At 42.2% G+C, this 13,960-nt stretch overlaps 1 protein-coding gene across 1 annotated transcript in view; it reads right to left on the bottom strand.

The window, feature by feature from the left end:
- UBA2 (ubiquitin like modifier activating enzyme 2) overlaps positions 1-13,596 on the bottom strand; it is a 28,944-nt gene extending 15,348 nt beyond the window's left edge. The window contains exons 1-9 of the mRNA XM_037516506.2: positions 13,401-13,596; positions 11,321-11,404; positions 9,999-10,069; positions 8,819-8,883; positions 7,472-7,572; positions 6,294-6,415; positions 2,692-2,759; positions 2,030-2,151; positions 161-260 (exon numbers count right to left, since the gene is read on the bottom strand). Of these exons, the coding sequence (XP_037372403.1) occupies positions 161-260; positions 2,030-2,151; positions 2,692-2,759; positions 6,294-6,415; positions 7,472-7,572; positions 8,819-8,883; positions 9,999-10,069; positions 11,321-11,404; positions 13,401-13,538 (871 nt within the window). The 5' untranslated portion in view covers positions 13,539-13,596. The remainder of the gene's footprint in view (positions 1-160; positions 261-2,029; positions 2,152-2,691; positions 2,760-6,293; positions 6,416-7,471; positions 7,573-8,818; positions 8,884-9,998; positions 10,070-11,320; positions 11,405-13,400) is intronic.
- Between the last annotated feature and the right edge of the window lie 364 nt (positions 13,597-13,960).

Genomic DNA, 13,960 nt, shown 5'->3' with positions numbered 1-13,960 from the left:
TCCTGCCTCACCCGCTGCTCCCCTCAGCAGTGTCTTCACTCAGTCTGCCTGTTCTGCTCCCCGCTCTGTCTCTGGTGAATTCTCTCACTCTCCCGCAACTTTGACCTGTACCCCAGTTCTTGTATAAATAAATCTTTAAAAATAAAAATGTATCCTGTACCTTGACTTTGCACTTCAGCCCAGTCCAATGGAACTGGAGGTTTCCTTTTTCGCCATAGTTTGTCCATTGTCAACAGATATCTGATATCATCTTTAAAAAGCTTAAAAAAAAAAAAAAAAGATAAATTCCATTAACCCCACTATGCTGATAAAATGACAAAATTTCACTGATAATTATAAATACTACACCATAAAATCTTCTGACTTAAAGATACATCAAATATACCAGACTAACAATTTCCAAAAAATATGTAAAGCTTAAACATTTTGTAAAAGTACGGTTTACAGAGAACCACTTTCAAAACAGTTTAAAAGCAAAGGCGCTCTGACAAGAGAGTAAAGGGAACTCAGAGTGTGCTGAATGCCCCATCCTTGTAAGTCACCCCCACAAAAGCACCTCTAAAGTGCCAAGCCAGTCTGAAGCACTATCACGTGGTTGTGGCAGTATACACCGACCCACAATCACTGAGCCTACAGACCTATTAACAACTTCCAAGTTGTGGGTGCATACCAATAAAGCACACACATTTTAAGTGTTCTTAACTCCATAAAATGTTTGAAATGTACAAAACAAGCAAGATTTCAAAAAACAAAAAATAAGTAGAATGAGACAATATTGTATCCTGTACAGAAGTTTTTAATTTTTATATTTTATTTATTTATGCATATAAGAGCTGAGGTACAGGCCAGAGGTGTGGGGGAGTGAGAGGATCACCAGAAACAGAGTGGGGAGCAACGGGAGAGACAGGAGAAGTCTGTCGGGCCATGTGAGTCACTTCCCTGGCCAGGGATCAAACACAGGCTGCAGTGGCTGCCAACGGCTTCACAGTGATGAGACTTAACCCCTTGTGCCACAAGGGAGGCTCTGTACAGTAGAATTTAAGATGATTTTATACTTTTGTTCTTTTCTTAGCTACAGTGTAATATTAAGTACACCTTTAGATTTGGCCAAATTAAAAAAAAACTATCTTAATTAAATATTTCAATTTAATCAACAGAGAAGATAAAAGTTCGCAATGAAGCAAGACATTCTCTTAATGGTAAATTATGTCACTTGGCATCAAACCTGTTAATAATATATCCTTAAGGTCATCTGCTCAGTGAGGGTGGCAAGACTGTGTTATGTGTTAGGCAATTCAACAAGAGCTGAGAAAGTAAAAACATGTATCACAGCAAATTTAGTGAGTTAAGGTAGGAGAAATAAAACGACTTTAAATCATAGTCCTGAGGGTCTACTTGGGCTCTGATTAGATAGATCCAACTAAATAATCTTGCTGATTTCTCTAAAAACATTCAGCAGGCAAATAATACCGCTACTGCCTGAGTTCAATCTCTGGCCATGGAGCTAATCCACATGGTACAGCAGACCTCTCCTGTCTCACCGCGCTCCCCTCAGCAGTGTATTTCAGTAGATCCACCTGTTCTGTTCCCCACTCTCTCTCTGAAAAGGTGGTGAATCCTCTCACCTTCTATATCTCTGGCCTACACCCTAGCTCTTCTATGCAAAAAAAAAGGGCTTATGGATTCAAGAGCAATTTAAATCTGGCAATCAAACGGCCAACAGGATATTTAAGCAAGAAAAGGATGTAAAAGACAAAAAACAGCAGAAAGGAAAACCAAGTTCAATACAAGTGACGGAAGGAAAGACAACCAAGAGTATATATAAGCAAGCCTATTATTTTACCTCTTATGAAGCTGCCTTGCTGATTTACACAAAGGTGGTTAAGATTTCAAAACCCGCATATCCTGACTATATCAATCAACTTACTAAAACATTAGGCATAAAAAGCTTAATTCATTTTACAAAATCTTTTAATACTAATAAATAAATCTATCTATAATACACAATTATAAATAAAGGAAACCATACCTTAGTAAACAGTTTAACTGGGTCATATCCAGTTGATTTAGCCCATTCCTTAGTGGAGATACGTTTAATGTCACCATCTTCATTAGATGCTCTGGCTCTGGCTTCAGCTTCCATTGGTTCCCCTACAAAACAAATACCATCTTATTTTCAACTCCAATAAATACAGAACCAAGTTCTTACCCACTTTTGGGGAGGAAAAAGAGTCACTAATGGAAGTCACCTGCACAGGTCCCATTCTAAGTTAAAGGAGAAATAAAAATATTGTGTTCATCTTTTTCTACCTCAGTTTCTGAAGGCCTTATGTAGAGCAGGTCAAAGTAGAGACGAGAATCAAATCTGGGAATAGCTCGTAGAGCTACTAGATTTGTGACATTTTTCTGCAACTTGACCTCCTCATCAGAAAATAGAGTTACCCATTTTTTTAAAGATTTATTTATTTATATAAAAATTGGGGTACAGGCCAGATGCGCAGGAGGGTGAGAGGTAGGTTTACTCATTTTTAAAACACATTATTGTATTAAAGATAAAACAATTTATTGGAAGCGCTTAACATATTACTAGCACACAACAGCAATCTTTTTCTCTTAAGCTATCAATATTAAATTAGCAAAATAAAGCCAATGCTTACTAATAAGAAAACATGTCTGTAACAGCTTACTCACAGGAAGCTTCAGGGTCAGCTCTGTCAGGAGATACTTCTTGATCAGCATCTTCTTCCCCAAACAACTGGCTGTAATTTAAGAGCAGTGAGTATTTATGTTTAAAAATAATCTGAAAAAATGTGTGCTTTTCCAATGTTCCTCACAAACAACTAATTTAGAATATCCCAGTCTTTAGTAAGGATGAAGAATTAAAAAGTGAAAAAAAAAAAAAAAAAAAGACAAGTTACACTCCATAAACACAAAAATATCAAGGTCATCTGTTCAGACTGCTTGCATAATTTCAACCACAATACAAACAAAATTACATTTCAGTAGACCTATACTCATTCTTGTCAGACTAACCCTGCAAATTCCTGTTAAAAATATCTGATCAAGGCACAGGTAAGGGCCTTCCCAGTGACCTAGGGGTTAAGTCTTATCACTATCATCACTTGCACCCAAGTTCGATCCCCAGCCAGGGAGCTAACCCACATATGATGCAGCAGACTGAGATCCCCAATCTCGCCCGCTGCTCCCCTCAGCAGTGTATTTCAGTCAGTCTGCCTGTTCTGCTCCCCACTCTGTCTCAGGTGAATCCTCTCACTCCTCGCACCTCTGACTTACATCCTGGTTCCCTACGTAAAAATAAATAAAATTTACAAGGAAAAAAAGAGACAGAGGCCTCCCCTGGTGGCGCAGCGGTTGAGCACTGGGTTGCGAAGCTGCCCGCAGCCCCTGCGGCGCCGGTTCAATCCCCGGCTGCTCCCCGGCCACCAGAGGAGGGTCCCACATGGCGCGCAGACCTCTCCTGCCGCCCGCTGCTCCCCTCAGCAGTGTACTTCGGTCCTTCTGCCTGCTCTGCTCCCCGCTCTGGCTCTGGTGAATTCTCTCATCCTCCCACGCTTCTGACTGTACCCAGTGCTTGTATAAATAAATAAATAAATCTTTAAAAAAAAAAAAAAAAAAAAGAGACAGATAAGCAGCTTTTACTCTCCAACTTGGATATAGTTCCAGTGCCAGAATGTTTGGGAAGCACACCTGCAGCGAGCTGTTCCAATGAATCCCACATCTGCTATATGCTGGCCACTGCTGTAGGCACAGGAAACTCAGAGGTGAATTAAGACATGTTTTTTTTCTTGATAATAAGTACCTTTACTACTGAAGAGTAGTTGAATCCTTAGTGCAGTTTAAAAAAAAAAAACACAAACCCAAAAGTTCTAACTGCAAAGCTCCAAATAGTGGTTGTACAAATCTACAAAAAACACTGCCATGGGCCTCCCTGGTGGCACAGCGGTTGAGCGCTGGGTTGCGAAGCTGCCCACGGCCTCTGCGGCGCCGGTTCGATCCCCGGACGCTCCCCAGCTGCCGGAGGAGGGTCCCACATGGCGCGCAGACCTCTCCTGCCGCCCGCTGCACCCCTCAGCAGTGTACTTCGGTCCTTCTGCCTGCTCTGCTCCCCACTCTGGTGAATTCTCTCACCCTCCCGCGCTTCTGACTGTACCCAGTGCATGTATAAATAAACAAACAAACAAACAAACAAATAAAAATATATGCCTCTTAAAAAAACAAAAACAAAAACAAAAACCAAAAAAACCACTGCCATGGGGGCCTCACAAGTAGCGCAAGGAATAAGATGCAGCACTATGAAGCTATCCGCACCCACCACTGCACGAGTTCCATCCCTAGCCAGGGAGGTAACCCACATGGCGCAGCAGACCTCTCCCGTCTAGCCCACTGCTCCCCTCAGCAGTGTATTTCAGTCAGTCTGCCTGTTCTGTTCCCCACTGTCTCTGGTGAATCCTCCCACTCCCGCACCTCTGGCCTGTACCCCAGTTCTTGTATGCATAAATAATTCTTTAAAAAAGTGTAAAGCATAGTATCGGTGACGATACTTAACAGTGGGGAAAACTGACAAACACCACCTTGGTGAAACGGTTAAGGCCAAAATGAAGTCATAAATATCAGTAGCATGTCCCCTTCATAGACGTTATGAACATGATAATTTAACTCTGCAGTCTTCCTGGCCAAAACCCATAGCCACTGTATAACCATGAGAACAACACCAGGGCCTCCTTGGTGGCGCAGGTGGTTGAGCGCTGCGCTGGGAAGCTCTCCACAGCCTTAGTAGTGTGGGTTTGATCCTGGCCAGCAGGCGAGAATCCCACATGGCGTGGCAGACCTCTCCTGCCTCGGCCACTGCTCCCCTCAGCAGTGTATTCCGTCAGTCTGCCTGTTCTGTTCCCTGCTCTTGCTCTGTCTCTGGTAAATCCTCTCACCCTCCCGCGCATCTGGCCTGTACCCCAGTTTTTGTATAAATTAATCTTTAAAAAAAACAAAAACAAAAAAAAACCCATACCAGACAAATACCAATTGTTGGGAATCCCACCAACTACCTGCGTAAGCGCTCCTCAAAACTATCAAGGGTATCAAAAACAAGGAAAGCCTGACACTGTCACATCCAAAGGTGGTGGGGACTAGAGACATGACAACTATGATGTAGTATCCTGGAACAGATACCGAACATTAGCTAAAAATTAAGGAAATCTGGGGAAGGGCAGTTGAGGGACACAAAGTGGGTAAGCGACCCAATGGTCTCCCGTAAAGGACTTTGGGTGCTTCAATAGTACGGTGGTATGGTAACATACTTCTGAGGAGGTGTGAACATAAATTCATAACTCATACTCAATGTATAAACCAATGTCACTACAATAAAGAAAAAAGAAATTAACAATCTCAGAATTTAAGAGGGTTGTTAAAAAGGGCTGAGGAGGGCCTCCCCGGTGGCGCAGCGGTTGAGCGCTGGGTTGCGAAGCTGCCCGCAGCCTCTGCGGTGCCGGTTCAATCCCCGGCTGCTCCCGGGCCACCGGAGGAGGATCCCACATGGCGCGCAGACCTCTCCTGCCGCCCGCTGCTTCCCTCAGCAGTGTACTTCGGTCCTTCTGCCTGCTCTGCTCCCTGCTCTGGCTCTGGTGAATTCTCTCACCCTCCCGTGCTTCTGACTGTACCCAGTGCATGTATAAACAAAACAAACAAACGAATAAATAAATAAATAAAACATGCCTCTATTAAAAAAAAAAGGGCTGAGGAGGATCACCTAAAAGCAAATGCAAATTCAAGAAGCACAGTCTCATCGCAAAGAGTTCCTTTTTGAAGACCAATGAGTGAACATTTTAAGTGTCTAATTATTTCTTAAAGTTAGTATATGTGGCCAAAAGTTTTAAATGAAAAATGAAGAGATATCTATGACTGTTTTTTAATGTCTTTTACCTCTGAGTAACAATATTGAAATAAACTGTCTACTATTGGAATATGGGGGGGAAAAGTTAAGAAATGTAAAAAATTATGGATCTCACTCACTAATATATTAAAACCGGTTCACTGTTAAGTGTCATATTTAATAACAGGATACTGGGTGTGGGAACTCTGGACTATCTTATCAGGTTTTCTGTAATTTAACCCAAAAATACCACTAGAAGTTACTAGCGTCATTTCAATATTCATCATAAGCATAGTAGCTCCAAGACAGTCAAATAAAAGTGACTGCATTTTCCATCATCAGTACTGAAAATATGACAAGTGTGTGTCTATATATATGTACACACACATGTGCACACTTAACTTACTTGAACAAATACTTTGCCCAAACAATGCAATGTATAGGTTCTGAAGGTGTGTTGCGAATTGTACAGCCAGGAAAAGTTCTCTGGGTTGGTTTGGGATGGCATTCGTAGCATTCCGTCACACCCTGCAAAGTCAAAACGTGAGAAAAATATGTATCCCATGACTGGTTTCTCATTATTATAAGGAAATAACAATCATAAATACATCAACATTCCTACTGGGTCTTAATTGTCAAGAAAATTTTTAACTCATTTTAAACTCATTTTACAGATAAGGAATTGTAACATAATGTATCAAGCACAGTCACAGCTAAAGCTAAGCTCAAACTCTTAACACCTATGCTAGTAAACATTACTTAATTACACCAAGCCAAATGAAAATTTACTGCACCTGATTATCAGCCATAAGTTTCCTTGGTCACACCAAACAGAAAAAAATACAAGACAATGTCCAACTAATTAATTATCTTTCAAGTTGTGTAACTTGAAAACACCCAAAAATTAAGTGAATTAAAATTATTAATTTCGGGGAACTCCATGGTGGCACAGATGTTGAAGACATAGTACTATCAAGCTATCACCAGCCACTACAACATGAGTTCGAGCCCAGGCCAGGGAGCTGACCCACATGGCACGGCAGACCTCTCCTGTCTTGCCTCCTGCTCCCCTCAGCAGGTATTGCAGTAGTTCCACCTGTTGTGCTCCCTACTCTGTCTCTGGTGAATCCTCTCATTCCCCCACACCTCTGGCCTACACCCCAGTTCTTGTACGCATAAATAAATATTTAAAATAAACAAACAAATGAAAATAAATCTTTTTCAAAAAAGTTACACATAAGGAAATCTGGTAAGAAGGCTACGGCATCTGAGTTCCTGTTTGAAAAACAACCATCATATGAGTATTTTCTGCCTCAGCAATTCTCAATCTCAGTCTTAATACATATTCCGGACACCTCTAGTGATTTTTAAAAAACCTGGCTCACCACCTATCAACTATTAAAAGGCACAGGACACCAACCAGTCTAAGGATTTTAATATACAAGCTTAATGAAGCAAAGCAGCACACCGCTAAAAGATCTCTGCTATTTGGGGGTATCTTTATTTTAGATGACATAAATCCAAAATTTACCTCTCCCCTTAAGAAACCAAATAAATATGTGGGAAATAACTTTGTAACTTTACCTTTTTGATAGTAGTTACTTGCCCAAGATAACCAGCAGTTCCACTTTCAATAAGAGGGACATCAGCTGCCAGACACATCCTATTAACATGGTTGCGGGCAGCTGGAAGAAAAATATGTAAGTGTAAATTAATTGAAAGGAAAAAAAAGGCAACCACAAAAAAATCCCAGAAATTGGTTACATTTAATTAGGATGTCATCTACCCACATTAGTTCTTACTGTTTTTTATAAGCAATTTTCATAGCTATGACTGGAATGGTACAACTGTTTAACATATTTAAGAGTCACTAGTAAGATTTCAAACACAAAGTCACAAATGCACTCTAGGAAAAGCATCCCTCTGTATAAAATGTTGAAATTCCAAAGTGTCATTTCCTCTCCTATTGCTGTGCCTACCCTGTTAATCTTGACTAACATTGTTCCAACTATCCTCAGTTTTTAACTTGCTGTTATCCTAATATAATTATCAGGTATACATGAAAGTGAATGGAGAATGGGGAATATCAATTTGGAACTACCAAGGTAATTAAAGGCTAAGGGGTAATAAAAGGTAAGTTGAAAAATCAATCTGATGCTTCCTCGTATTTTTTGCTTTTGGTATTTCTGGTCCAAATTGTTACAAACTCACTTGACAGGTGTACTTTTACATGTGGGAATAATTATAGGTAAGAGATATAAAGTTATTTTCACCCCCCCCACATTGCACACATAACACAGTTTTGTTAAAATGACCATTTTACAATACCTACACACATGAAACATCACACCATACTGTGAAAAGCTAAAATGTAACCTGTGTTCATCTAACAGAACAATCTGCTACCTTCTGGCCCAAATCTACCTAAAATTACTCAGGGGTCATGGTTTGTATACCAACTTTGGCATCCTGTTGTCTCATTCTCAAAATTAGCCTTAATTACAGGGTAGAATCATCTAGTGAGCTTTGAAAACATGTCAGGCCCCACTCAGTCTGATTTAATTGTTCTTGGGTGTGATCTGAGTACTGATAGTTCTTCAAACTCCACATAAAAGGGGTCACACGCTACATGCTGAGATAATCTGAAACACGCACACAAGCACACACCTTGTGAAGTCCCCATCTTTGGTGACTTTTAACTTCCCCTACATTCACATCCTTTGTTAGAACAGCAGCATATGTGACAGCTAAACTCCTGCTTAGTGAAAATCACCATCAACCAGCATTTTAAAACATGATTTTACTTCACTTTAGTTCTTTAAGTTCTGACTAATAAGGAAATACTAAATACTAAACTACTAAAATACCGAACAGCTTTGTTATGGGGAAAAGGGAAATACTTAGAAATTAGAAGTATTAAAATAATCTCACCTCTGTTATCTAGAGCATTCATAACCAGTATAAATTGTCGAAAAAATTCCACATTATAGTCTGGGCTACAAAATAAAACAAAGGTCACCAAAGCAACATACATGTAATTTTCACAGTGTAATACATGATCCTAAAAAGCATATGAAAGTACTAATAGTGTAAAAAGAGGTGCTATCAGGGCCTTTACCATATAGACAGACTCAGACTTGACTTTTTTAAACCATGAGCAGATTGAAGGAAATTATTTCCCCTGAATTCCTATGCCTATGTATCTGTTTTAGCCAGTTACTTTGGGCACAAGCGCAGGATCTCAAACTGGCAACCCAGCAGACAGATGGCATGGGTTCAACAGTCCCACCAGGCCTTCTCTAGGCAGTAAGTGCCTGGGAACATACAAAGAACACGTTCCCAGAGTCTGCCTGGCCTCTGGCTTCACCTCACATGGTCAGGATCAGGCAGAGTTCAGGCCCCTAGGGCCCCTACTTTTAGAAGCACTGGGAAAGCAACACAGACTAAGGGATTATGGGGCTATAGGAAGACTTATAGAGCAAACACCCAGAAAAGAAAAACACTGGAGATATAAACTCCCTGAGAAAGTGAAAGACTTTCTCTAATTGCAAAATTCAAATAAGCACTCATTTTTAATATCACTTATTCGTAAGCTAGACAATTACAGACAAGATAATTTATGTTGAGTTCCTTTGTCCCAACACCTCCATAATCTTCTATTTACTCAGATCACTGCATATCTGTGTACTATCAAATGGACTGCTCCATCACAGTTCCCTGTGTTATAATATATAAGTCACATCTTTGATAAATGAATTATTTTCGGAGAAGTCTTATTAACAGAAAAACACCACAGTTGAAATCCATCAAAATGAGACATATATTTAGAAAACTCTGAATCATAACATATAAGAAATTTTCAGGGTTTAAATATCTTTTTCAAAAATATCTTTTTTACTTAAAACAATAAGGTCCCTTATCAGTATCCAAATAACTTATTTATTGAAAGTACTAAAATATCTTACCTCCTACCTAAATTAGTCAAGTCCTATATATAAATTTTAAACAGCAGAATGACTCAGAGCTTATATATTTGGCTAATAAAATTATCTCACTCTGTAAAGGTTTAAAAATTCACAGTAAACAAGTTTTCAACATAATTAGAACATACTTCATGATGCTGTCATGGTAGGCTATGATATTTGCTTTCGGGTAAAACTGCAGCACACTTTCTTTGGCAACCTGGAAAAACAATTAACACTAAATTACTAAATCACTACATTTCTATCTGCATTTAAAATTTATTTTTTGGCAGACAATACTACACTTTCACTTACTAATACATTTAAAACCTAAAAAAGTAAAAATGTGACAGAAAATTTCATTCCAATGAAGCTAGACACATAAACAATGAGAGCCCTCCCATATGTACATCCACATAAATGGCAAGCGCCAGCAAAACATAAAATGAAGTGACCAAATCTCAGTCAGTCATTCAACAAACATTCACTTAGCATCTTCTACAGAAGACTCATACAAAGAAACTGGTGAGCAAAAGTGACATAATCAAATAACCATCAAGATATATTTAAACTACAAAATATGATAAATGACAAAAGCAGAGCTCATTATGAGAGAAAGATAGGATTTAGCTTAGGAAGTTTAAGCATGCGCTCCTAGCAAAGGTGGCCAAAATTTAAAAAATGACAGAGAATGGAAATTTGCCAGGAGTAGGATGAAAAGCAAAGGAGAAAAAATGTTTTAAGACCCTTAATCAAGACGGGGAACATTCAAGGAACTAAAGGAAGGACAGGGTGGCTAGACTGTCTGGGGGCATCTTCTAAAAACGGCCAACATATAGGCTGCAGCTTTCCTTGCCCCATATATAAGATCAGTGGAATGTAGGACTGTTAACGGTCATCCTAAGTAAACAACCATAAATTTAATTACTGAAGAGAGGCCATGTGAAGGATTGGCTCGACACTTCTATTTCTCTGTATCTATGTACACATGTGTGTACACACACACAGTCTGTTACCAGACCTAGTTTTTATTCTTCATAATCCCTCAACTAAATAAAAGAGGATGGCCCTCCCATATTCTCCCTCCTACAATGAATCAAATACCTTAAGTAGTAAGCTCCATCAAAAGGAAGAAATACAGGGGCTTCCCTGGTGGCCCTGGAGTCAAAAGTGTCAGCGCTACTTAGCTACCACCAGCTACTGCACATCCCAGCCAGGGAGCTACCCACATGGCTCAGCAGACCTCTCCAGTCTCTCCCACTGCTCCCCTCAGCAGTGTATTTCAATATATCCTCCTATTCTGCTTCCCACTCTGTCTCTGGCGAATCCTCTCACCCCTCACACCTCTGACCTACACCCTAGTTCTTGCATGCACAAATAAATAAAAAAGAATCTTTGGGGAAAAAAAAAAAGAATCTTTGGAAGAAGGGTGAAATACAGAATAGAAATGGTATGAAGAATATAAAGTTACCTGGGCCTTTGATCTTCCAACATGTTTCTTTTGAAACAAAAACTGCCTGTTGAGGTTGCTGACATCAATAGTATCCAGATCAATCTACAAATGCACAAATCTCAGGTAAATCACAAATTTTCTGGTATGTTTAAACAATATCACTAGCCTCAGCACCCAAATCTCAGAACTTGTAGTTGAGAAAATGCTTTTCAGACCAATCATATCAAAACTGTTGAACAGATAAAAAAGAACTTAAGACATTTTTAAAAAACAAAACTTCATAGATAACTTTCTCAAAAATATTTATGAAATAATTTATAAAAATATTGTTTGTAACCCTCTCTGGAGACACAGCACTATGAAGCTGCCACTTAAGTTGGATCCCTGGCCAGGGAGCTGACCCACATGGCTCAGCAGACCTCTCCAGTCTCTCCCACTGCTCCCCTCAGCAGTGTATTTGAGTAGATCCACCTGTTCTGCTCCCTGCTCTTTCCCTGGTGAATCTTCTCACCTCCTCACACCTCTGGCTTACACCCCAGTTCTTGTATGCATAAATAAATCTTTTAAAAAAGTGTCACATTTTAAATTTCATCTAGCGGCATTTATATTTTTGTTATTCCAATTACTGGTTAAAAATAAAAATAAGGTCAGAAAACAAGTCATTTTCAATCCTTTTCAATAAAATTATATAAAGAGTAATCAAATGTTTTAATTGTGAAACATCTTTAATGGCTTTGGGTATAACTTGTTAAAATTATAAAGACACATAACCACTTAAATACTTATACGTACTTTCTAAATTTACTACAAAAATTAAGTTTATTTTTATTTTTTTAAGATTTATTTACGCATACAAGAGCTGGAGTACAGGCCAGAGGTGTGGAGGGTGAGAGGATTCACCAGAGACAGGTGGGGAACAGAGAAGGCAGACCGACTGAAATATACTGCTGAGGGGAGCAGCAGGAGAGACAGGAGAGGTCTGCTGCACCATGTGGGTAGCTCCCCGGCCGGGGATCGAACTCGTGCTGAAGAGGCTGCGGACAGCTTCACTGGTTGTGTCTTAACCCCTTGCGCCACCAGGAAGGCCCCAAAACATTAAATTTAAAAGGCAGGCATCCCCCCATGTGCCCAAATTCACGGTCTGCACATGACAAAACGATTCTTTTAAAACAAGTTTTCAAACTTATCCACTAAGGCACACCATATTTGTGCTGCAGAATGGATGGGAAGGTTAACGAAGTATAGATTGTCCCGCTCCGCAGTCACTCACGTTAGTTCAGCCCAACACTTTTGTTGTTGTTCATTAAGATTTTTTTCATTGCATGTTTCGACTACACTTTTAACTCACACCCAAGTTCCACGTTACCACCCCAGTCTCTAAAAAGTTTGCAAATAACTTGATTTAAAAATCACAGCAGCTCCCACTGTCCACCAAGGCTAGCCTGCGTCTTGAATGAAACAAGCGAGTGTACAAGCTATGGAGAGCCCCCAAGACTGCTGCTACTAGCTCCGTGGCCCAACGTTAAGTTACTGAACCCAACGCAACTCCCTTCCCTCCGTTAAAAGCAAAAGTGGGGGAAAAGCGCGTTTGCAAGCTCAGGGCGGTAGTCACGAACCCCAGTTCTTAAACCCTCGGGCCAGCGCCTGGCTCGGGACAGGGTCGGCAGCTCTGGGTGCTGTTCCCGCCCCCTCTACTCGATCATTATTGAGTTAAGGGGGTTCCCCCGAAGTGAACACCCACAGGGACTCCATGAAGCAGCTCCTGCCTCCCAAGAAAGCCGGGGGGCCCAAGGTGAAGCGAGAAGACACGAGGTCTCGTCCACATCCCAAAGGCGCCACAGACCGGCGCTGCCCGGGAGGCGGGGGGCGGCCCCGCCGCGGGGCGCCCGGAAGACCCGGGCTCGCGGCCTCCCTGGCGCCCGGAGCGGGCCCGGCGAGCGGCGAGGCCCTCCCGGCCCGGCCGCCCAGCTCCCTCCGTGCGGGCGAACCCCCCACCCCGGGGCTCTGGGGCCGCCCCCAACTCCGCTCCCCAACTCGGGGCCCCGGCGCCCCGGCCCCGCCGCCCGCCATTCAGCCCGCGCGCACGCCCGGCCCTCACCAGGTCGATGTGGGAGAAGCCGGTGAGCACAAGGTTCTTGAGGAGCTCGCAGCCGATGCCGCCCGCGCCCACCACCAGCACCCGGCCTCCAGCCACCGCCTCGGCCAACTCCCGAGGCAGCCCCCGCGACAGAGCCATGGCGGGACGAGCACGAGCCGCGGCGGAGGCGGGAGATCGCTGGCGCGGCCGGAAGCGGGTGGGGGAAGGGCGGCCCGACTTCCGCTCCTGCGCACTGCGGCCGGCTGCGCGCGCGGGGGGGCGGCGCCTCGGGCCCGCGGGTCGGCCTGCCCGGGTTGGGGTCGACGGGGAAGCTGCCGCGGGAGCGCGGCGTCCGCCTGCCTCCTGGTGGTGTTCTCCCCGCGGCGCCGGCACCCGCCCTCCGGCCGCAGAAACCCGAGGGCGCGCCTCCTAGCCTGCAGCTCAACTCTGAGGGAGGACTTCCTCACAGTTTGGAAGACAAATGTCCTATGTAAAGCGCTTTTACAAATTAACAAGAAAACAGAAGTCACCCCTGCTGAAGTTATAAGCGAATAAATGGAGAATATAATCCTTAAGCGTAT

This window comes from Talpa occidentalis, unplaced genomic scaffold (assembly GCF_014898055.3).
Source record: "Talpa occidentalis isolate TD23 unplaced genomic scaffold, MPIMG_talOcc4v2.1 talOcc4.17, whole genome shotgun sequence".
Lineage (NCBI taxonomy): Eukaryota > Metazoa > Chordata > Mammalia > Eulipotyphla > Talpidae > Talpa > Talpa occidentalis.
The sequence above is the reverse complement of the archived record's forward strand: the minus strand, read 5'-3'. Positions and strand labels throughout refer to the sequence as shown.